The 26013-nt window shown below is 37.5% G+C and overlaps 1 protein-coding gene across 1 annotated transcript in view; it reads right to left on the bottom strand.

The window, feature by feature from the left end:
• The window catches only part of MAST2 (microtubule associated serine/threonine kinase 2), a 198370-nt gene that overhangs the window by 81414 nt on the left and 90943 nt on the right, over positions 1 to 26013 (bottom strand). Inside the window, exon 5 of the mRNA XM_059821971.1 lies at positions 23133 to 23339. Coding sequence (XP_059677954.1) covers positions 23133 to 23339 — 207 coding nt within the window. The remainder of the gene's footprint in view (positions 1 to 23132; positions 23340 to 26013) is intronic.

Raw genomic sequence — 26013 nt, 5'->3', positions numbered from 1 at the left:
GCTATCAATTTATGTACAGAGATACACTACACTTGCAAATCAAGTATCCAGTTGCTTGGTCCTTACTTGTTTAGGGAGGCAGGTCTGTCTCAGATAAAAACAACAAACTTAAAAGACATGAAAAAATACTCAAAAAAATACATTAGCTAACTATCATGTATATCATATCAAATAACCAGCCTACTTCAAAATAATAAGAAAATACGCCTGTAGAAGACATTTCATGTTAATGGAGCAATGAAACCACAAAAAGGGAGGCATAGGGTGTGGATCTTACCCTGGCACGAAAAAGCACCCCCCAGATCTCCAGCAAGGGTAAGCTTCTGGAACAACCAAGCCTGATTAAATGTTAAAACTCATTCTTTTGTGTAAAGCTTACTTGGTATCTGAGCCAAATGTTTATTATCCAATTGCTACCAATTTTTCATAAAAGGACAGTTGTTCCAGTTTAATAACTATACAAATGCATACTAGAGATGTATAAACACACAGACACGAGTTTTGAAATTTTAGGAGCTCAAAGCTGAAACAATCATTCACAAAACTATGCAGAAGAAAAACACAAACGTTAAAAGCCACAAGCTGAGAGCTAGTTTGCTGCAGTTCTGCCATTGCCTAAGAAAGTATCCATGTTTTAAAAGCTATTCTACTTAAGAAGGCTGAAGATTAAAATCAAAATCAATTCCACTTACAGTAAGATGGTAGAGAGCAGTAAGCACAAATACATGAATGTATCAAAAATAAATGGATGGTAGCAGTGATGACAAAAGGAATCATAAAAGAAAATAGGAGAAAACTAAATCCTAGTAAAATCACAGAGCCATAATTTACACAGCTATTAAAAAAAGCAGATACCTAATAAATGTACCTCTTCTAAAATTGGATCGGAACGCAAAGAAACGACTAAAAACTTTTTGAATGCTTTATGTACATACTCATAATTAAAGGAACTAGAAACAGGTATTATTTTTACAAATTATGTCTAACAAACTTTACCACAAACTCACAAGCACAGGCAAACATGGCCCAAATTTTCTCTGAGACAAAGTAGGGAAAGATAGGGCTGTTAAATAAAATTAGCCTATTTCTGTATAAATAACAGACGGATGTAAAATACATTTCTGGGAGCTGGGTATTGTCATATCCCAGCTTTCTCACCATACCAGTTCTGCTCCACCATGAAGTCTGAAACCAGCATGGCCAGCATGAAACAAAATGAAACCCAAGAAAATTGCTGAAAGTACAAAAATGAAGACACACAGGAATACAAACGCAAACACTTACAGAAAGCCAGGTCTTCAAATTCCAGAGCAATCATGCTTAATTTAAATTAAGTCTGCTAATTGTAACTTACTAATTTACCGTACAATCAAGACTGGAACAAAATTAAAGGACAGGAAAACATACAATATACTGGAAATAAGTCATCTCAAATGCCACCTCAGGATTCAAGCTAGTTTCCTTAGAGATCAAATATTCTGGGAATGACTGTTCTCGTATGTGTTTGCAGAACATTTTAATCTACAGAGGCTCATGTCGCTGTGGGTCCCAGTGGCTCTCCTCTAGTAAATGCTCACTGGCAGTGTCTTACGATAACAAAAGTAACTCCTCTAGCATCAAATAAAACACGTGAAATGACATTTACATCTTCTATTAATTCTGAAGTAGTTTAAGTGATATGCTTAGTTCTGCGTAAACACAGCAGGCGGCAACAGACATGGGGAGACTAATGCAAGCATCATATTGCTATATAAGCGTAACATTTGCTTAGATTTTTGATACATGACTAAGTACTGTCTTCATCTAAAATACCACAGTCAAATACGAACTCCTCAAACTTGAGGCGTTTTGTGGAAAAGATCGCAATTTATTAAGCTTACAATCTCAAAACATGTCCAATTTACAGCACAGCACTGCCTAAAATGCTAGCCAAAGAGACTGGTATCAGGTGGCTTGGATTTCACATCAGGCACAAGCATTCCCCCACACAGGACTCGTAAGCGTTCCCCTTCTGAATCCCAGTTCTCTGGACCCTTCTACCTTCAGCTGATGTAGTACCAAAAGCAGGCATGCTAGAACAGTCTTTAAAACTAAACTTTTAAGAGGCTTGGAATAAACTATGAGTTTTCACTATTGCAGTGCTTATTATTTTATCTACAAATCAACTCTAAAGAGCACTTAGGTGTTAATCTGCAGTCCTCAAAATAATAGCAAAAAAAATAAAAAATAGGGCTATGGTCTGGGGAAAACTATTCAGGGGATATCTGATAATTGGCTACGAATGTAGAATCAAATCACTTCAAAGGTGTTTTCCTTAATGCTTTGAAAAAATGTATACTTTCTCAATATGGTAATTGAGATGGTGGTCAATACTAAGTGTTGAGCACCTGGTTGAAAACTGAGTCATTTACCTCCAGGTATGTGCTTGGTGACAGAAGACGACATGTCATACACTGTTTCTCTCAGTTCCTTAAATAAGGTCTGCTTTTTATAAAAAGTATTTTGCCCTAAGGTGTACAGTTCCTTGTTAGCATCAGCATTCAGCTGCCGCTAAAACAATGGGAATCCCAAGTGCACCGAAGAACATCTTAGTTTGCTCCTCACCGCAACCCAGCACCTCTTCAAAGAACAAGGACCTGCAAAGAGTAACATCACGGAATGGGTAAAGGTTCCTCACAACCAGATACATCTACAAGTCCATCCCAGAGCTTTAAGCTGATGGGCGCTCCGGATTTAAAATTCACTTGTCAGATACAAACAACAGTTGAAATAAGCAGATGCACAGGCTTTGTAAGGATTCCAAAACTCCAATGTGTCGACTTCAATTAAACACAAGAACTGCACATTTCCAGGCCAAACACATGCCAGTATGTACTTTTTCTGTCTCATTTTCCATAGTAGCACTGATCTCAGTGTCCTCTGTGAAGTTCAGAATCTCCCTTCTCCTCCTACCTCTTCGGAAACCAGTCTCTTTCCCCAATATTTTTTTTTGCTCACTTAAAATATCAGTGTAAAATTATTTTATATTCAGCAGCCTCCCTCATGAGAAGGATCCAAATAATTCATTAAATTGTCCATGATTTATGTGTTGCTTGGTTTCCTCTCCACAAAAGTTCTGACTTGAAAAACTGGTTTGTCCTGGCCTATAGCCAAGTGTTCATACAAGAGAGATTCCATCTGAACAAAGAGCTTTCAAGGCTTAAAACTTCATTGTTAACCCTGTAGGACACTCTGGGTTTTAGTCTGGCAGGAAAACAGCCAACAGTATTGAAAATTAATTTAAAACCTGATTTACACAGACAGAATCCCAAATTACAAACACTCCAGGTGTATTCTCTGAATCATTACACTTATTTTGGATATTAGGAGGACCTTCCTTCCATTCATGGTACACTGGTCTCTTTCATCGTATTTAAGCAGCACAAATATCCCGTAATGGAGAGTGTACTAGAAGCTCCCCAAAACTCATCCATTAGTGAGCAAAATGCCCATTTCGCTTTCATGCAATCCAAAAGACTATTCTTATAAAGAGCTTTTCAGAAGATAAGGTAGAATTTTTTTCTCCCCTCAAACAGTGTTTTTGTCCTAAGGCCATATTGAAATACTAGCAAAAGTAATTTGAATGAAATTTCCTCTCCAATTAGGAGTGTCAAGAGGCCATTTAATATGCTGAACTAGGTAAAAAAGTGAAGCTAAATATTATCAAAAGCATCAGATTTCCAGGTCTTTCACATCCTTCCCAACATAAGGGAAACATTTCCTACTTTATTCATTTGAGCAAGGAAACGTGTGGCATGACAGCTGTCATTTTAAAGTTAATTATAGCATAGACTCACATTTTTAAGATTAGCTTTATGTTACCACAAAAATGTAAGTATTCTGCTAGCATCAAACTGTTTTTCTTCAGAGTGGCAACGTATATATGGAGGACGTGGCACCCTTCTGACACACATAGCTTTCAATGTCAATCTAGATGAATCAGCATAAAAAAGACACTGAATACATTTGAAGGGATATGTATGGACTCACTGTCTAACACGGTCCTATTATGGTAGCTTAAAAGTTAGCACGAATACACCAATACATCAGAAAGCACCATTTACTTGGCTCTTGGTCGCCTGATTATTTCCCACTCATTCATTTACATCGCAGTGAAATTTTTTGTGAATATTTCAACAACAAAGAGCATTTTTCTTAGCTACCAGGAACTATTTATAATGAAATACAATGTTTTCCACGGAATCACTGTTTTTAGAGGTGTCTTGAAACTGAAAGTTTGTTTTACACTTACGGGTAGTTAATTCCTGCGATTTGTAACAAATTACGAAATTACTGCATCACTGATGCCCTTTCACTGAAAGGAAAGGAAAGAGAATTAGAGCATCAATTACAGTTGTGGACACAAAACCAGCATGTCCTTCCTAACAGAAATCCACCTTTGTCATCCCCCAGAGTTATCTTTCAAGTCACTTCAATACACAAACCTCCCCTGTCTTAACTTTGCAAAAAGAAAGTCACTAAACAAAAGTGAAATTATTAAAATCCATAGTCACAGCCTGTTCCACCCAGACAGGATTAAGCTGCTGAAAAAATGAGGAAACATTAGAAATCATCATTCTAAGTCAGTTTTTCAAGACCAACAAACACCCACTTGCACAATTCTTGCTGTTAACAGTATCAAATTGCAAGAGTGTATTTAAGATATGCCCAAAGCGCAAAGAAACAAAAGGATTTTAAAAAAGAGACATTTCATTTTAATACGTCAGAATTATGCTTTATCTTTCCATAATCCAGTTTCAATAGGTAATGCCTCAGCACAGCTAATACTAGAATACCAACCCCACGTGCCCTTTGAACCACGGAATTCTCATGTTTCTTCTGTAGTTTAAAATCATAAATATTTATACAGAACCAGTTTGACAGGTAAACCTGATTTATGTTTACGTCACCCCTCCCATGACTAACTTATGTATTTACAGTTTGCTCTTGACTTTCTCTATCCTTCTGGGAATATGCTCAAGAAGAACCAATCCAGCCACTTTGACCGGGGGAGCAGATGGTTCACTTTTACAGTACCATTAGCTGCAGCAAGAATCCCACCAGCTGCATGAGAGAGCTCATTTCAACATAATGTACCAAGGAGAAAGAGGAGGAGTCCTTCCCATTTGCCTCCTAATATAGGAAAAGCCATATGGGAGTGAAGCCCTTTAGGATTTTTAGTACGTGTCAGAAGCCATCATTATAGAGAAATGTTCCATATAGTCAGAATACCACTAGTAACCCACTCTCGCGATGCAGAAAGAAATTAAAAACTAAGAGAAATCGAAGGTGGAGAAGCCCAGAATTAAGAGCAGACAAGCTATCACAAATGCAGTGGGACTGTACATAAGTTGTACAAACAGATCAGAGGAAAATTGTATCAAATATTTGACACAGCAAAAAATTCTCTACTGCTAAAAATGCCCAAGATCGCAATGCTACAGAAGAGATTTAAATTGCAATCACCATTTTTAGAAGTAAGAAGTTTACTAAGAAGTGAACATTACAGTTTGAAAGGGGGCCAATTAAAATGGAAAAATATTTATTAATTTATTAATATAGTACTTAATTCCAAGTGCCCAGATGCCACAATCCTGAGAACATTAACACGCAGAAACACCCAGGTCCCGGCGCTGCAACGCACTAGATGTACAATGACCGCTTTCATAGCCCAGATACTCTTGGGAGCAAAGTTACTACATATGTGTACACATTTTCAGGACCAATGCCCTGAAATGGCAAGAATCACAGTATCACAGTGTGTCGTATGAACTAGGCTATTTATCACAATACACGTAAGACCAGCCCAACCGGCCTACCCATCTCCCCCAAGACGGTAGGCAAAGAGCTGGCAGGCCGCCAGCAGAGCACGGCAGAAGGTGATATTCCCAGTAAACTGTCACACATGCTCAAATATTTCATTTCTAAGGCTGGCTGAAGGCTGTGGTTTCCGTGCTCTGCGAAATAGGATTTCCACCACATGACTTTGTGCAGCTCCTCTCTGCTATGAATCCTCATAGAGCCGTTTGATCATTTTGAAATATCTAATACTCATTTATGTGATTAAATCAATAAAGAGTCATCTCTTTTCCATTAAGATGTGCAGCAGATTTACAGATCAATTTCTTTCTTTTTGTACTTCAACTACGAACAAATAAATGGAACTGTAAATTTTGAGTAGGAGTTTTCTGACAAAATATTGCACCTGAAACCTTGTTAATATCTCTCAAATTGTTTGTCCTTCACGTCTAATTTTAAATTCAAGATGGCACACTAACAAGGTATTCAAAAACAAAGATACTTTTTTTTTTTAAAATGAGAAACATGCAGGTGTCTACTCTGTATGGAAGTCCATGATTGTTGACTTCACAAAATACTACCTTTATGCACGCAGAACACCAACTAGAATGGAGTGAGCTTTAGAAAAACAAAGTTTGCAAGCAGGAGGAATAAACAAGTTGCTCCATAAGCTGCACAGCTTATGGAATTCTAACACAGGTTATTTTCTTACGGAATAGTGTCCTCCTTCACCAAAGCCCCCTCTCCCTCACCCAACTCCACTCCTCCTGGCTCTGCCCATCTCACCTTGCTCTCACAGTGAGCCAAGTCTCATTACACCATGCTGCTTCCATGCTCACCAGTTGGTGACCAAGAAGCAACTGAAAGCCAAGTCCTACCTACCTCTGGAACCAGAGGCACAGGATAATAATTTGCCTCCCTTTCCTCTCCCCAGCCAAGTTCAAGAAACCCATATGGAGATACTGAGCTTTATCTCTACCACTTCTGTTCCTCTACCAAACCACTGCTGCAACCACTCAATGAGTTTCAAAGACACTGCTGGGAGCAGAGAGTTGAATCTCAAGGAGCTCTTTTCCTTTAAAAACCAGGCTAAATACAACAAAACTTGTATTTGAAAAGAATAACATCTCTAATGCAATTCTTTGCAATTAATATCTAAATTTATTTACAAAATCTTTCTTCATCACCAGCAAAATTTCTAAAAATCACTAACTTTGATAAAATTTAAACCACAAAAGTAGAATGGTAGCAGAAAATAAAGTACCCCCCCAATACATCTCTATTTAGAAGCTACAATCCTCTAAAAAAGATTAATTTTATTTCTGATAGCTGATGAACAAAATTAATCTTAAAAATCAAGTCAAAGGTTATATTCTGAGTCTTACATTGACTTTTAACTGTAACAACAAATCAGCTGATGAGAAATTCTGCTACTAGCTGCAACTATTTACTCATAAACCTGAATACACTGCTTTAGTCGGGATAAACTACCTACCATACTCACCAAGTCTATTCCTCCAGTAAGTTTTCAGGATGGATACGTTAAGCTCCACAGAGTGCCTGATGAGCAATAATTATGCTGATATTTCTCAGTCTTGAAGGGACACCAGTCTACTGCACCAAATCTGATACTGTTCATTAGTTCGCACACTTCAATGTGATTTTATCAAAATCCAGAGAGCAGTGTGACTACGAACCCTGATCCTATTAACTACTATGTTAACATATTTACATCTCTCAGGAAAAAAACCCCTAAAGGTATTAAGAATGACTTAAAATTTAAGGTTATGCATATGTCTAAGAAAACTATGTACTATGAGTCAAAATATTTGCAAGCTCTGCCTAGTGCTGCCTATATCATCATAATACTGTTTTGCTACTTTGAATACTAAAGCAGCTTGTTCTCAGTAAGCATCTATCCATCATTTTGTAGAAACAAACCCCTTATGACATTCACATACTATGAGAAGTAAGGAACAATGCATTTAAATAAATACCTTTAAAAAGAATGAGCAGTGGATCTGCCCAGTATGATTTTTACAATGAACACAATTACAAATCATTAAGAAATTAAGAAATCGTACCTAACGTACTAGGAATATGAATTAATCTGTTAAAAAAAAAAAAAAAAAGAAAGCAAGCCTAAACAGTATTGAAACAAGTAGCTTAGTAAAACATTGTAAGAATTATTTGCAAAATCCTTAGATTACCTTTTGGATCGTCTCAACATGCTGGTAGCAGGCAGAGAGAAATTGGACAGCACTGTCCAAAAGGAGTCAGACATGATCTTTAAAAGCTTTCATTGCTGGGAAAATACAGCACAATCAAGCCACTAGCAATAAATAAGGAACTAAATAATACCAGTGACAGAGCCAATGCAAATTCCCTGTAGACCCTGCAAGCTGTTCCATTAATGTGAGACAGGCAGGCAAGCGTACATATTGCTGCTGTTTCCACTGCCTCCGTTTTCTCTCGACTCCATCCCTGCCTCCCTCCCTCTACCTTAGGAGGCAGTGCCAAATGGGATATTTATTCCCTTCCTGATATATACACTCTAAAACTGGAGTTTGTTGTATACACAGCATTTATGCTTTATATACATCTCACTGTGTTCATCTAATACAATCAAAAGATTTTCAAGCAAAACCATAACCAGGCTCTGTTTGCAATCCCACACAACACAAGGTTTTGAAGCTGTGTCTGCACAGAGAGCACCACTTACTGCCCAGTTTGTGTTTTTATTTTGAAATGGTGGCCCTTCTGCTTCCTAACTACATGAGATACATCAGGGGCATTTTGCTTATTTTTTTTTAATTAATCTTCCGTCTTTAAACAAATCCCACCTTGTATCTTAAGTAACCCAAGTGGATTTTACATTTAAAAAAAATAAGCTTACAATGTCACCTAAGATCAGTTTAAAAACATAAATCCATTCTCCCCCTGAAGTCAGCCGTACCACAAACACATCAGTCACAGTAAACACAAACTCCTTTGTAGCACCTGGTGCCCACAAAACATCACAACCGGCTGAATTCTGACAACAAAACACACCCAGGCCTCATGTGATGCACATCAGAGGTTTCCCACGCACCCCCTGCACATCAGCCGTAAGTTCACTTTTCCCTCTTTGTGCCTGTAGAAGCTCCTTGCCATGTTTTTGCTTTTTCCAGGTTCTAAACAAAACCTCATTGTAGCTGCCTTTTTTTTTTTTTTTTTAATTTCAATATGCAATCTATTTTCTTTCTATTGTGGCTTTTTTAAGCACTTCTGCCAGTAGGAAAGCTAATGACGTTCTCATATTTCAGCCTTCTTGAGTGGCTTTTTATCACAGACATGAGAAAGATGACAATCAACAGCTGGCACTGCCTTCCATGCACAATACAGCCCTTAAAAATTACACATAAATGTCTGGGAGAAAAAATCCCAGTAGGCTTCCTTTAGCTTTCCACAGAATCAGATGAAATAATTAGATGGTCTTCCTAACTTTCCATTAAATAATGGCACATTTTTAATATATATATATTTATCAGAAATCACAGTATCTGATTCAGCAAAGCATGCCCTTCCATCTCAGCTTCAAAACAGGGAAATGTGATTTTGCATGCTGCAGGAACCGAATCTGTGTTAACACAACCATCTCTTCTAGTGCTTTTAAACATTTGTATCAAATGAATCTAAATCACATTCTGGTTTGATTGCACAAAGTTAATTTAGAGTACCACCAGACAAAACTCTGCCACTATCCACTACTGATGAGAAAGAATAAACACATTCATTTTTGTATCCACATAATAACATATATCAATCGAGTCTAGAAACTGAAGAACAGCATTTTAGCATTATATTCAGGACATTATGTGACCTTCCAATTCCAATAAACCCTGGTTTTGAAAACGTATAAAAATACTCAGATTTACTCTGTCAGCTAAAACATTAATTGAAATTCCCGAGCAATAATGGAGGGAAAAAGTGCTCAGTTAACTAGCAAAATAAAGCCATCACAACAAAAATAAATTCCGGACTGCTTATAGTTAGCAAATAAAATTACAACCAGCTAAAACCCTAGATTTATACTCGCTGTGCTTTTTTCAAAAGTGATTGAAAACTCAGCAGTTGAAGACATATCACTCATAATATCACTGTACTCAGCACCAGCACGTTCATATCTCTTACAGGAAGGACACAAAAAGGAGAAGCCATTTTAGGAGAACGCTCTCCATGGGCATCAGTGACTGACTGCTCTACGGCAGCGTTAACCCAGCGAAACCCTGTCCATCCTCTGCTGCTCTTGGGGAATGCAGGGCACCCCAAGCAAGACTGGGGGGAAGGGGATGTTTGCTATCATATGAAACCCGCCCATCCACCCAGCTTGCTATTTAACGTGGTTCTGCAGAGCACTTACCCAAGAACTGCAAAAAGCACTTTGGGAATTATATAACACTGATTCACAAACAGCAAAAATTTCTTTAACACTTCATATTCCTGCTTTTCAAAATGCGTGTTCCACATGCCAATAGCAAAATCTAATCTTGCAAATTAGCATCTGCAAAGCACTTATTTGGGACTGTCCCCAAAAATTGGCTACAGAGTTGTTAGGAGTACCAAAAAAATGTGAAGACACCATACTTGGAGATGCAGTGGTTTTGCTAGAAAAAGAGAAAAACACAATGAAACCATCAAACATCTTTTAAAAATATGTCATGTCTTAAAACAGAACAATGTCAACATTTGCAGAATTGGCTTTAGTTGTAACATATATATGAAGCATAAGGATTTTCTCACATCTATAATGACAAATGAAATCCTTCTAAGGAACTGTATTACTGTCTCTGCATAAGCAAAACACTTTGCAATATTAGGACTAGAAACTTCTCACTAGTTCAAAAATACATCCTTCTGCATATCAGGAAGCATATCAAGAGAAATAGCGCACTCACACAAATATGTTACGAGATGAGTTTTCCATTTTATTTAACTCATAAAAACGTTAATATGACTTTGTGAATTCCCGATCCTGAGCTATTCCAAGCCTGAAGAAACCTCTTTCCTTACAAAATTCTTCCACTCGCCTTTCAAGATATTCAGTCTCCATCAATCTCCCTAATGCACCTTCTCCGCTTCATGCCCAACTTGTACTCAGAAAAGACCACCTGCAGAACTTTTCGGCAGCTCCTGTGATGATGGAGTATTTCTTTGCCGACCAAATGTGTAGTTTCCAGGGCCCTCCTAATGACACCGCATCTACCGGACAGTTATAAATAGCCAATGTCAAGGACTTCCCCAATTTCTCGTCTTTACCATTACCAAAGTAGGACATTAATTAAGCCTGACATTAAATGAGAATGCAATTAGGCAAACAGTCCACACGAAACCCATTACTTTCTGGACTTCTTTCATACCAGCTACATTTATCATTAAATAAATTCACTTGTATTTAGACCAAGGTGTTAAAGACCATCTTCTTTTAAATAAAACCTGTAATTTTAAAAAGTAAGCTGAACTCCTTGTGAAGTTTGAAGTGGTACCAAGGAGATCATTGAGGTCATTTTGAAAAAGAATATCCCAAAGGTCAAAACTCTTGTGACCGACTATATTTTAAGTTAACTTTATATCAAGAAAAGTTCCCACAGAATATTCTTGACTGTACTTTTTAAATATTTCAACCAGGATGAAACTTGTAGTAGTCCAGTAGTTTTCAAATGAAGATAATTTTCCTGTGTCACATTATGATAAAGGAGAACTTATAATGGAAACCTGCTGAAATGCTAATTGGACAAAACTTACCTCTCCCCAATTAGTCAATTATTTGAATAGTTACATTGTATTACCTCACATAAATACCTAATACTTTCAGACTTAACTTTTTTGTATGCCATATAACTTTTTCATATAGTCTTAAAACCATGAGTTACCCACTAGAAATATCCAGAAACTAAAACCGTTTTACTAGCAAAGCTAAATTGTTTGGAGGAGTCAGAAAACAGAAAATACATTCCTTCCCTGTAAAAAAAGAATATCAATTTTATTTTAAACTTTAAATGGCATACCCAACAAGCACAGAAAATAATTCTACTATAAGTAAGTGTAAGTTAACGTGGATGAACTGAGGAGATATCTGCTCTATACCACCAACAATACAGTTAAAACTGTGTAACATGTAAAAGCTCCAGCAGAAAACTTTGGTCTTGCAATACAAAGAAAGTGAAAAAGTTCTTCCTATATGCTTCTAAAAAAGATGTGTGTTGAGCTATTCGGGGCATCATTATTATTTGAACAGTGACCTACGCAAATGAAGAACAGACTGTCTTTGAGCAGACTGCAATCCCAAGACATGTAAGTAACAGTCTGTCATAAAACATTAAGTTGAATATATCTTTAAGGTTCATTTTTCTATCATTATTTGCTAGGTTATACAATCTTAGATGTCTTCCTTTTCTGGCAGAAATCACCCTAGCTCCAGAAATCACCAAGCCAATACACAACTAACGAGTCATACTCTTATACTACAGTGGTTCAAGCAGATTTCAGTTGTTACTTCCGTATAAAAGGGCTCCCAAAGACACATTTATCTGAGATTAAACTAAGAACTGATGACCAAGTTTTCTGGGGTGAAGAACAACCGAACACTTCCCTCCGGTGTGCATTTCCCATGCAGGGAACATCCTAGTGACTGCACTAGTTAATGATTCAAAGGATCAGAAACATTTACTGAACTGAGGCAGAATTAGCTATCAGGCACTGTACACTCATATACCTGAATAAAAGCTGCCAACTTCTCATGTAACTTTAATCTGGCACAGTTATTGAATTAACAGAGGTTGCCATCACAGTGGATAGCCTGAAATGCTATCTAATTCACTACAGTATCACTGCACATCTTAAGCATAAGCAACTGCTCTGATTTCATAGTCCTAAACCAACTCTTACAAAATTGTGCTCACTTAGATATAGTGGATGTTAACTACAGCTGTATCATCACTATTAGTATTTTCTAAATGAAAACACTACCAAATAGTGATAAAAAGCAGGCACTGCTAAAACACAAAGTTAATTGTGCCCAAAATCCTATGAATATTTAAGAAGAAAGATTCTTTCTTTGTATTTCCATTTACAAAAGTATCGCTTATTCGTATGCTAATATTCCATACAACACTATTCTTCCCAAATAACACTAGTAAGATGTTTGGCAACTTCAATATAACATAAGCTTAACATTATTTCAAGACCACAAAATTGATGATTGGGCTCAGATGCCATGGAAAGGTCAATTATCCTCTTTAAATAAGTTACTAGAACTCACATTCTTTCCCCAGCCCTGTCTTCTTCATGTGTGATTCAAATGTCAGTTGTCTGATTTAATCAAATGTAATCTCAATATAGTCAAACACCATAAAAAATGAGAAATGTTATTTGAAAAATAACAATACTGAACATCAGTTCTGAAAATCTCACTTCACATTTATATAGAAATCTTCTAAAATTTTTTCCAAGATATTCTTGCAGACGCTCAGTAACACTTGCAAGAAACACAGCATCACAGAGTGCTGCTATAACCTCAATGTCCTCATCCAAAGATTTTCCCCCCTCTTCACCAGCCAAAATTTATCCGAAGGAAAACATAGATTGAGCCTCCTGTTGCCACCATAGCATTTCTTCATCTTTATCACGTATTTTTTATCACAATGCACTTAAAACTTTCTTTCTAACCTGTAGTATAGTGTTAATGAATTCACTGTGCAACAGCATTTGCAAACAGGAAGTTATCTTAATCTCTCCTGCCACTCCATCAGCCTCTCCATGAAAAAGTACAGCACTTCATCGGCTCCAGTTCTTTGCAGAATTCTTCCACCTCTGGCTCCCTGCTGAGTAACAAGACCCGGCTATTGCTAAATTCTCCCGTAACACAGGGTTTGTATAGATCCCAAACTGTAACACACAGTCCTTGACAGACATTGTCCATAAGCCATTCCAACAAGACTGCTGCAGCAAAGCAGATTTGAAAAAGCAGCTGTTAACTACCCTCTGTTTTGCAGGGAAACTACAGCACAGAGCTTAAAAGAACAAATTAAGAGAAAAAGCAGCAGCAAAGGCGGCTGGCACACTTTGTGTCTTTGCAGGGATTGAGGACTGAAGAAGAACTACCAGCGGATGGTTAAAACTAAACCAAGACAACACAAAAGTCATTAAGGTAAAATGAACAAAGCAAACGGCAAAGCGAGGGAGCAGAGCTGTATTTCAGTGGGTGAATTAGAGGGCTTTTTCTTACTCAGATCACAACTAATAGTGCACAACAGCAAAAAGGGCTCCCCTCATCTATACAAGATCACAAACTTGCAACACCCATCTCACGGCAGCAACCTGGGCAGACACCGTGCCAAGGATCAACATGGCGCTTTCCAGGCTCGGGGCGACACTTGATAACCAGCTAGCAGGGAGTGCTTTCACCTGTTTGACAGCATACTACCCAGAAGACCGAATCAAGCCTGAACTCTAAAATGAGCTGTGGCATCTGATTTGTTTCTAGGTACAACTCAGGCTGTTTGCTCCGACCTGAATCTCCAGTGTGGGACCTTCCACTCCGCAGCTCATCTCCCCTTTTCCTGGTTAACACACTTGGGCTCAGCTGAAATGCTGAGGATATCGTAAAGCCCTTGCATTTACCACGGCTTTTCTGAGACAAAAAGCTTATTTTGTAGGATGTTGGCTAAGAAGAGTTATTCTGGGAGCAAAGGGAATGCAAATGTAATGAACAGACTAAAAGGATGAATTTTACATTTTCAAGCATAAATTCTTAATGAAGTTAGAGCATGGGATAAGAATAGACTTTACAAAATAAGCCATGGTACAGAAGAGACATGAGAAATCAAAACCATGCTTGGGAAACATCATGAGTGCTGGTATATAAAAAAAGGATAAAAAGTTCATCCAGTTTTAAAGGCAGAATTACATCCTAATTTGGCCATGAATTTTTAACAGAAATTGGTCCCTATTTTAGTTATTCCTTTGGAATAATATGAATCTTCACAGCAAAAGCTTAGCTTCTAATCTTAAAGTCTGGGAAAGCCATGATAACATATCATCAACCAGCAGGCAAACAAACTACTCAAGGTTGTGAGCCTCAGAGAAATATATAACATGCAAGACAAAATGAACATGAGAACAAGCATGGAACACTGATTTTTATATAACTACAGGTTGATACGTCTCTATAAACTGTTTTACAGTAATTCTGGGAAACCCGCAAAGGTGATGCATTACAAAAGTAATGTTCCCTAAAATATACATAATATTTAGAAAACCTTCTAATTAAGATATTTGGTTTATATATAAGACTTCTAACCTGTATGTCCACCTACATATAAGTAGGGGCATACGTGTTAGAGGTCTAGAAGACAGAAGCAGATTTAGTAAGTTAAGATAAATCGGCCCAAAATGAATTCTCTGCTTTGAAATAAAGTACAGAATAGACAGATATGGAACTCTCAATGATTTCTGCAGTCTCCAGGAAAAAAATTCATTTTAAAATACATTAAAAAACTTTTTAAAGTTTGCAATGCTAAATCTTACTATACCCTACTGTAACACATTAAAAAATGGCACAAATAAATCAAAACTAATATAGCTAGAAACAAAAATATAGAACAGAATTGCTCATTTTTAAAATAAATATGATTTACATAGCCCACCTCAGCAATGAGCTTTTAAGACATATCAGATATAAGAAAAAAGAAAATTTAGATAAATGGGAATACTCATCTTATACTCACTTTACTTTCTTTTATTCCAAATTTTGATTAGCAGAGCTTGCGTTATACAGATTTTGTTGATTGGGAGAAAAAGAAAAAAATCAAAATTTAAGCAAAATTTATGCACGTTTTTTGTATTTTCTAATAAAATCAAATTTAGGCTTCTGCCCTACCTATAAAAATGCAACTAGTAATAAAAGCAAGTAGTATTCCCAGCTCTTCAAATTATTTGGTACAACACACAAAGTACTAAACAAACAGATAAGCCGTGACAGCATAGATCATGCACGCAAATGAACACCACCTGCTTGTCCGAAGAATGTACCTTCTGCAGAGAAAATATGACTTGCAAAATTATTAAATAAAGTACTTTTCACAATACCAACCACTTACAATAACAGTATGTAAAAAGTAGACTGTGGCCTTCTACGGTGTAGTCTGCAGCTGCCCTTATATTTAATAAGAAGGGGAAAGTAGCAGAAGCGACAGGTCACAGTTTTATGATCCATCTTGATATTAGAAGAGGCTGCGCACACTAAGCCATGGGGTGCAGGCTGGAACACGTCCCCATGGGCTGTTCCTCTATGTCAAAGATGAATGCAGCTGTAATCAACTCCATTTTGTTCAAATTAATTGCAAGTTCCCTGCGAGGGCAATGCAGACACTCGTGACTTAAAGTAACACTTCTGGTCAATATTTTTGTGTTGATTCACTTGGAAAATTGGACACTTCATGATTTTGGAATCTTCCAATTTCTCGGAAGCAGAATGAACACACAGTTGCATTAAAATGAAGCAAGGAGGAAAGCTGCCAAGGATTTTTACCAGTTTTCTTTTGGTTGAACTTTTTTGCCCTAAAATTTTGCTGAGAATTATAACTTGACCTGTTCTGTTGTTATTTTAAATTTCTCATCTATTGACAAATAAAACTGAGAATCACAGGAATACAAAAATAGGAACAATATAATAGGGAGCACAAAAAATAATATTCACCTTCCCAGGCAAGCTATAACCCAAACATGCATTATCACTTCTACTTGTGCAGCAGGTCTTCTAATAGAATCAGAAGTATTACTTCCACAACTTTTTTTTTTAGTGTTTATATAAATAAATGCCTATCTCAGCCCAGAGATGTGACAATGCGACTCTCATTGCACAGCAAGTCTTTCCCAGACAGCTGGATCAATAACATCCCTGCTCTAAAGACCTGAAGGTCTGAAGAAAGGAAAGGACAGGGAGGACAGGAAGGAAAACAAAAGCACACAGAACTCTTTCACCACATCAAAGATTACGGTTTGAAGATTTTATTTTAGAACATTAATAATTCATAATGACAGTGTAATGTAAACTAGGTTAGAAGATTATCCTCTCAAGTACCACACAAGGGATTGAATGACAGAATAATAACCACTAGACAAAGCAGCAAAATTTTAGGAGGTAAATGAGAGGAAGAGAGAACTTGGAGGACCAGAACAAGCATATTTGAGATGAATGAACAAAACCAGGAATAGAGAGATAGTGAAGAAAAGGGGAGTACCGCTGCAGCCTGTAGAAAAGAGAGCATGAAAGGATACGTTATAGAAGATGAAGCTCTGCTGCAGGCCTTCTGCATAGTACAGTTTTGAATATTCAAATAAGAGCTTAAATTTGAGACAAAAGTTCAACATAGCTCAGGATGGCTAGACGCAGCTGAAAGGGGATACAATTTTTAAAACTGGTGCAATGTCACCCTAAAATCTTCTTTTCTTCTTTATAGTCTAAACTTTACTTATGCTTTCAGGTTAATATTGATCCACTAAATGGTTTGTCTATCTAAATTAGAAATCGCAACTCATGGCTTCAAACAGTAACTTTTTAAGAAAACAGATGTGAAAGGAATCTTATGGGCAGGAACAGTCCTGTGCTAATGCAAGCAGGTGTGTCATATAATCTCTATTTCTCCCCAGCTCAAGTCTGTTAAATTGACACTATGTACTCGCTATTAGTACGTCACTACTATTAGTGCTTCAGTGCGCGATATTAACAGGCCTGTTAGCATGCTCACTGATTTTCCAAGTCAAAAATAAAAATAGCAACTGGTTGCCTATAGTACAATTAGAAACAAGTTTTGGAAGATGCAGGGAACTGTCTATCAACAATAATAAACACATGACTGTCTGGTTAAGAACATACATTTCTTTCTCAGAATTATTCCCTTGCCAGGGATCTTTCAGTGCATAGGTTGTTTCTGTATCTGTATTCAAGATCAAAAAGACTTTGAGGGACAGACTATGTGAAAGGAAGAATTTTGTACAGAACTGAGCCCACTGCTATCATTTGAAGAAATCACTGTTATTTGAGGATAAGAACAGAAAAAGAAAAATGTCAATATCTCTATAGTCTCTTAAGAACCTTCTGAGCTTTTCGTTCCTCACTAGAAGTTTCTAGCTTGTCCCAACCATCCCAAATTCTTTGAACAGTGCAAGGTTAGTAAACGAGTCGGCTCATATGCAGATGTACCAGCAGATCACAGCCTTCAAATAAAATTATACAGAAAAACCCCTTGTGAACCACTTGGTTTATAGATGAAATGGCTAGCAAACATTAAAGCCCTCCAACTTCTGAAGCCACAAGTACATACACCCCTCTGGGAGCCTCCGATTTCCCAGGTCAAACCACCAGGTTATGCTTTACAAGTGGTCCCACGGAAGGCAGCCAAATGGTGAGCCTGGAACGAGACAAGAATTCACACCTCAGGCTCCAAACCCCAGGGTTTAACTCTTCTGCTACTGCACCCCCAGGCAGGACACAGGGATTTTAGCATTTACATAGTGTCTTCACATGAAGAAATGATGCCATTCATCACACCATGCCTGAATATTTCCAACCATGTGGCAACAAACGGACAGTTTCCAATCAGCATAAGAAAGACAAAAAGTTATCTGAGCCTGTCAAGTTTTAGGTATCGCCAATCTGTCGCTCCCCTGTAGTCTCCATCTCCTAGATGGCAAAAATTACTCCCAAGAATAATAACTGGTACAAAAGAAAAGGAATAAAGAGAAAAATTTCCATTAAAAAATAAATTAATTCTGGGAAACTCATTCATTCACTGAATGTGAGATGTAGATTACAATTTGGTTGCCAAAAGATTACCTACCCAAAATTCACCATTTCACATTACACATAATGATACATTCACAAAGTTGTCCTGTTACTCATTATTCCTGAATTGCTTATCTACATTGTTTCCAAAAGTGACATTATACTGCCTTGCAGTCAACTCTGACCAATTATTTAGCACATTTAAGCACAACCTGTACCAAATCAAGCACTAAACCAGGAAGATATCACTTGCTGCAAAACCAGAACAATTTCGAAATGTCATTAGAGCTGAATATAGTCCTCTTCTTTAATGCTATGACATTTGTCAAATAGGAAACTCCAACTAAAATAAACTTTTAAAACCTGTATCAACTTTAAACTAAAAGGAAATTTAACTAGAGATGGGAAACTATCACCAACTCTTGACAAGCCTTGAGATATTTCGAAATAAAAATATAAAGAACCTCATCAAGTCTGAATTCTGGAATTATTTTTATCTTCCCTAAAAATATGGAACAACTTCTTACAGGTGCTGCCTGGCTGTTGTAAAATACAGTCTTCAAACCCCAAAACACAGGTGATATGGGGACGTGCGTGCCAAGAATATATCCTTACACTATGGAAGGGATTTCTGCACCTGCCTTGAAATAGAAAGACTGGAGTTACAAGACCCTCATCAAGACACACCAGCAATCCCAATACATAAGAAAAAGAACCACAGTCTAACGGGAGAACTCATTCAAACAAGGCAGATGTCTCCATCCCCACCGCTTGGTGAAGGTGAGCTGTCTGGCACCCTGTGACGCCCGGGAAGCCCATCTGTTTACTTGCAACAGAGCAGGCTCGCTGAGCATGCTGCACACCGAATCACACTCACACACCCAAACAAGCCATAGCTCTAAATATAGGTCTCCCCTCATCCACTGCAACAGTTCGTATGAAAAAGTCTTTAAATAAAGGCAGGCAACCCTCCCAGTACATTTGTTGAATGTCTGTATGTAATATCTTCTTGTTACCACAGTTATTGATTAAATGCTTGTTGCCTAGAATAGGGTTTTTATGTAAATAAATAATATATTCTTAAATTATATCACAGATGTTCATAAAATCCTAATTATATAAAACTCATAACATTGTAATTACACACTGATCAAGTAATTATGTACTGTGCTCAAACACTGAATGTTTTGGAGCAACATTAGGTTTCCCATTTTGTTTTACTTAAATAAGACAGCAAGGATCTGACCACCATCACATTCAGAAATGGTGACCAGATTTTGTACAGGCTAGAAAAAAATCCATAAAACTATTCTGCAAAGCTATAAAAAATTAATAGTTATTATCAATAGACTTTATTAAGGCTAGAACCTTCAAGGGAAAACATTCCTATAAAAATAATCTCTACCATATATCCCTATAAGAACATGTTCCACAACTGGCATAAATTTATGAAATCAAAATAGCATGAGAAAATATCCCTTGAATAATCCAGCTGAACCAAACTCTTCCCTTGATTTGTTAGGATAAAGCAAATTTCCACTGAGAATTCACCTCACCTGCAGCTCTCAGAGTGACCAGAAATACAGCACCTGAACATGTTCAGCCTTGTTATCACAAACAAATGAATCCGTTTCTTGAAGTACTGAAACTAGTTTATATCTTGCTGAGGGTGATACAGAAAGTGTAGCATTTTTTTGAAATGGGGAGGGGGGGAATGCATGCTCCTTTAACTTCAAGGCCCATCACTTCTAAGTTACAACAATTCATTCATGACATCTTTTAAGCAACTTGATATCAAGAAATGCTGTAAATCTGTATTTCGATTAAAGGACAAATACGGGTGTACAAAGATGTGCCAACTCATAAAGAGGACCAGCTGTGAAACACGGCCTCATTTTCTTCTTCAGTAATTCGACTTCCCTGCTACGCCCAGAAGAGTGCAAGCCAGATCCCAAATATGAGAGCCAATACTTCAGTTTCATTCTGGACATCATTCTCTTTTCTTCCTAAAGATACATGACCTTAATTCCAACCCATGGTTGCATCAACTATAGCAGTCTTATTTCACCTGCTATCAATCCATTTTTACTGTAATCATGCCACTTCACATCTCCTTTTACTCTTTTGAAAGGTTTACATTATTTTCAATTGTTCCAAGGCAATATATAAAATATTTTCACTCTTAATTAGATTAATTCTTTCAGAAGCCATGAACTTCCATGCTAGCTGTAGAACACACTTGACGTAAGATGCACCAACAGTTGTTCATCCATCCATGTAAAAATACCAACGACACAACAAAAAATAGGCAAGAAGCAGAAACCTATATACATACTTGTAAACACAAGATACAGATGGTAAAAAATGAGAAAGATTTAACATTAAGGCATACACTTTTCTAGTTACATTTTCCACCAGTTCCCAGTATCACTTGCACAGCCACGGAAATGAACCACAGCCTGGCTAACCTGAGGGTGTTAAGCTGAGTAGGTCAATGATGGTAATAACTTGCCAAGATGAACCTTTGCTCTAAGCAAGCAGGAATGGCTATCACTGGTACCGTAACCAAGTAAACAAAACTACAACAAAGAAAGACAAGATAAAATAGGATCAAGAACTGCACAGGTGAAAGCAACAAGGACGAAAATAAAAAGTTATTATAGTAGACCTAAGCTCTTACACAGAGCTATGTATCTGTGAATCATCAACCATTCAGTATTTAGAGAACAGATGGCTGGAAGGTCCCCATATGTGAAAAACATTATTATCAAGAAGAGACCATAGTAACAGTGGAATACAACTTGACACTAAGACTTCTATATGAACTATTCTTAAAGAGAAAATTATTCACTGGCCCATGTCAAAAGCCTGAAGATTGAAGGATTCTTAGAGAAAAAAAGCAGAAAGTACCAAAAAGGCTTTTGAAAATAATCGATAATCATTAGATCTCCTCTCCAAAAAGAACAGTTCTCAATTGACTTTAAAAGTAATCTGATTTTGTTAATTAATTAGTACTTACGAGTCTGTTAATTAGCCCTAATGCTAAACAGTATTTAGTCGCATTCAACCACCCTTGTAAAGGAACATTACCCAATACCAGCTTTTAAATAACAAAAAATAATTTAAAAGTCTATTGATGACAATGACACTAAAATGTTGAGACTGCTCTTTAATCACTGCCCTTCACTTCACTGCAAGTGTTGCCAAAATGAGCACCATACTAAGAATTTTCACAAAGTGCTGCCCAACATGCAGGGAAAGCAGCAGGCATGCCAGGCAACCACCTCCCTCTTCATGGCAGTGCACAATACACGAAGTACAGACACATGCAACATGCCTTTCCTTTGCTGACAACCTGATTTCCACCCAACAGATGTAATATATGTTACTCTCCATTAGAGGGACAGATGCCTAAAATAGCTCAGCTTCACATTTTCTTGGTACTCCTACGAGAGATGGCCAGCACAAGCAATCTCCCTCTGAAATAACAGTCTAGATTCAGGGGCTATTGCATTACCACCCGATGAGTATCTGAAATTTGACCAGCTACATCCACACTGCAGCATGTGAACTTCAAAACCAGCCCTCTGATGGCTGTGCTGGCTCAAGTTTTAAGCAGGTACCACCGAGCTCCGGTTTCATAACCGCACACACAAAGATCTCTAGCTTGTGTTAGCCTTTGTCAGTGCCTGTCTCACTGGGTGAAGTTTCTTCCTAATGAAGAAGCTGAAGGTTTCCACTGGGGCACTGCTGATGGCCATACATGTTCTGTAATAGCACAATGTGGAGGAAGGGCTATTCCTGAAGGAAAAATACATCAGCCAAGCTCTCAAATGCTTTAATACAAACTGAGCTGGTTTGGACTTTTTTCATTTTACAAACTCTTGTACCCCATATTTAAGCCTCCTAACAACAGACTTGATTTTACTCATTATCCTTTGTAGACCCTGTGTATGGAGACAGAGGCTTCAGCCTGCTAGCTTCTGTAAGAAACTAATGTGGATTTACAGCGAATAGAACAGAGCACAGTATGTTAGCACAGACCCGCTATTCTAGGCACAGGTTTTTAAGGACCCCACTCTAGGCTATTTTACTTTTAAGTTGGTTTTCTTGACATCAACGATACCTGTGAGGGTTCCTTTGCTCCATGGTACAAGTTGCACATGCGCTCAGACGCTAGCACAAGGTACAACCAGAAATTTGCATGCACACACAGGTGGACGGGTTTCCATTCCTCAACTAATTTTATATTCTTCCCTATATATGGCCTTAAACTACACATGAACTAGAAAAATTTGTACCAACAAGCAACAACAACCTGAACCCTAAATGACTGGAAGTAAATTACAACTACAAGGCTGTTCTCTTCTGTTCAAGATTATTCTCTTAAACTATAAAGCTGGTAAGTTCATAAATTGTTACACCAACACCAAACTGTTAGAAATTCCTAGTTGATGCCTCTCCTTACCTCCACTGAAAAGGATGGCTGTAGCATGGACTAGACGGATTGCTCTGGGGTTGTGTGTTCAGGTAAAATATTAGAGGAGAAGTAACAAGTGCACAGTCAGCACTAAATGGAAATTTAAGGTGCTGCAGACCTGGAGCAGATGTAGGAGAGAACATGTGCTGATGAACATCACTTCCTCGGCAGTGGGAGTACAAAGGAGAGGAGATTCTGACAAGGTACCACGGTAGAAAAAAAAATAAATCAGGGTCAATATCACATCTTCTGTTTCAGTAAAGAAAAAAAAAGATAACACCAAAATACGAGTTATATCTTCTTAATAAATGCAATAAACTAAGTAAGTCATCCTTTCAATTATCATCCAAACCAAAATGTATTTGTCAGTCAATATAATATCTAGTCAACATTATTTTTCCACTATGAAAATCTTCCTATCTGGAATTATCCAAATTCTTTCTTGCAGTGATTCCCAGACTTTCTGGAACACACACCACTGTCAATCCTTAATGTAAAACATTTAATTGAGAAAAATTAACAAAATTGATAATGGCACCAGTAACGGACATGGACTGTTTATATCACAGCCTTCACCATTTGGGAGCCGTGGCTCCACACCACGGCTGTTGTAACAATAGAAATACACAACTGTGAAAATATGAATTACACAAAACATTAACTAGAAAACAACATTTAGCACTGACAGTGTTTTATAACAACAACTAATTAAGCCTGAAAGTAGCACTGCAAAATCGCTTTATTCTAATTTTAGCAATGGGGAAACTGAGGCAAAAAGCAGTTAAGTGTAGCACATCCATGGCAGCATGTAGGATTACAGCTGAGGACACTGATTCCCAGCTCTGTCTTCAGTTCTGTAAACTACACTGCTTTTGCAGGGTTAGCAGCCAACATGTATTCATATACACAGAGAGCACAAAAAATTTCTCAAAGTAGCTGCTTTCCAAAAAGCTGCGAACAGACTTCTACATAAACATAAAAAAGAGGCTCTAACACCTACTTTATTGAACTATACACGATGAGATGTCCTTCACTAGAAATAAAGTAAAAGTTAACTTACAAATATTGGTATTATAAAGTGTGCTTATGCGTTAGAATACAAACTAGTGCCACGGTATTTTTACAACTGTAACTCTGATTTTGATTGAGGGATGAGAAAAGTTTCTATTTACCATATTTAAGCATAAAAGTAAGAAAAAGGGAAATCTGGGGCATGTTTCAGTTTTGTTTAGTATTCAGACATTTAACACTGAAAGTCCTGAAGTCAAGCATGTTTGTCAATGTTTCTTGCTTTAAATTTCCTAATGAATTCAAATACTTATCAGTAAGTAACATTTACATATTGGAAATCCTCCCCACTAGCTATCTCTGCTTAAACAGCTGATGAGCTTTACAGTCCACAGACAGAAAAGGTTAAGCCTGCCTCTTACCCTGCTCCTCCTTTCACTGACTATATGGTAGACTCATTTAACCTCCCCTACTTATACACATACTATTAAATATACAATTTCCTTAATTTTAACTAATAAAGTAATAAATATAATTACAAACATCATAAATAGCAGTTTTCATTAGCAGATTTCAAAGCATTTATAAAGGCTGCAAGCATTAAAAAGGAATTACTTGTTTAAATTTCATTTGTAGAAATATATGTGGCAATGTAAATAAAGATTTTTTGCTTTGAATCTAAAAGTTTTCAATAGCATTCTTAATTTTAAAAGATAATAAAGGCAGCAAAGGTTTCTGTAGGTTTGAGCCCTGTGACAGCTTTCTGGCAGATTATTAAAAGTACTTTTTAAATCTGAAGAGTGATCAAACTAGAAAGACAGACTTACAAACATTCAGTTTTACTACATTAATTAATGCTTGGTACGAAACCTAACCACAATGTACCCCATTTAAAACCATTTAAATATTGTTCTTTTTTGGCTATACTTTATGGTAAATGCTCCACAAAAGTAGAATGTTAAAGCTTCCAAATGAAATTTCGTATACAGCCAAATAAGCATGACAGATAAAGAAAGTTCTAATAAATAAAAGCAATGTCTATTGGCCACAGAAAATGCTGGCTTCTTTTTCTTCATAGTTTCAATTTGAAATATTCAAGTGCAATTTATTTTTCACAACAGTCCTTACTGGATCCGCAGAGACGGGGCTCCAAGCCTCTGTTTCCTCCGTTTCATCATTCTGCTGTTACACTATGTTTCTTCCCAGCATAAGAGGCTTAGAGCCAGGAAGGAAAGCCCACCGTTATCACTCCAACACAGAGCACAGAACAATCAGTGCAATTCGAAGCTCTTCATGTACCCCCAGTGTCACAGAGACCTCAGGACTTCAGTAATGGTCCAGATTAATCACACAGCTCATGTCAAAAAACTCATTTTTTTAAAAAAAAACAACTTCTACAGGTCTATTCATAGCATCCAGAGGAAGGAAATGAAGCCCACCAGTACAAAATGAAGGCGCAGAAAAGTCCAGGACACAAACTAGCCATGTGACCCGTCACGCAGCCAGCAATATAGTCCTGACACACTCAGGCTGAGCCCACAGCAAATCAGCGACAAACTTCTCCTGGGCTTCACTGAGCAGGAACAGTCGGTCTCACCAAATCAAAAGGCAAGCGTAATGCCAAAGGGAGCGATGGCACACTTCAAAGGATTCTGGCAGAAATCTCACATAGCAGCTTGAAAACTCACACTGCGATAGGAATAGAGTCAGTGCTCCCACCCAAAGCCCTTGCAGAGTCATCAGCAGTGCAAAGAGCAGCTGTTCTCGACCGGCGGGGGAACATGTGAACCAGCCCTTTTTCAGAAATCAGTCCCCTTAAGAACACACACAACTTGAAACATCTTCCTGTAACTCCCAAGCT

The sequence above is a fragment of the Gavia stellata genome, chromosome 10 (genome assembly GCF_030936135.1).
Source record: "Gavia stellata isolate bGavSte3 chromosome 10, bGavSte3.hap2, whole genome shotgun sequence".
NCBI lineage: Eukaryota > Metazoa > Chordata > Aves > Gaviiformes > Gaviidae > Gavia > Gavia stellata.
Note: the sequence above shows the minus strand (reverse complement) of the source record. Positions and strands in the feature narration are given on the sequence as shown.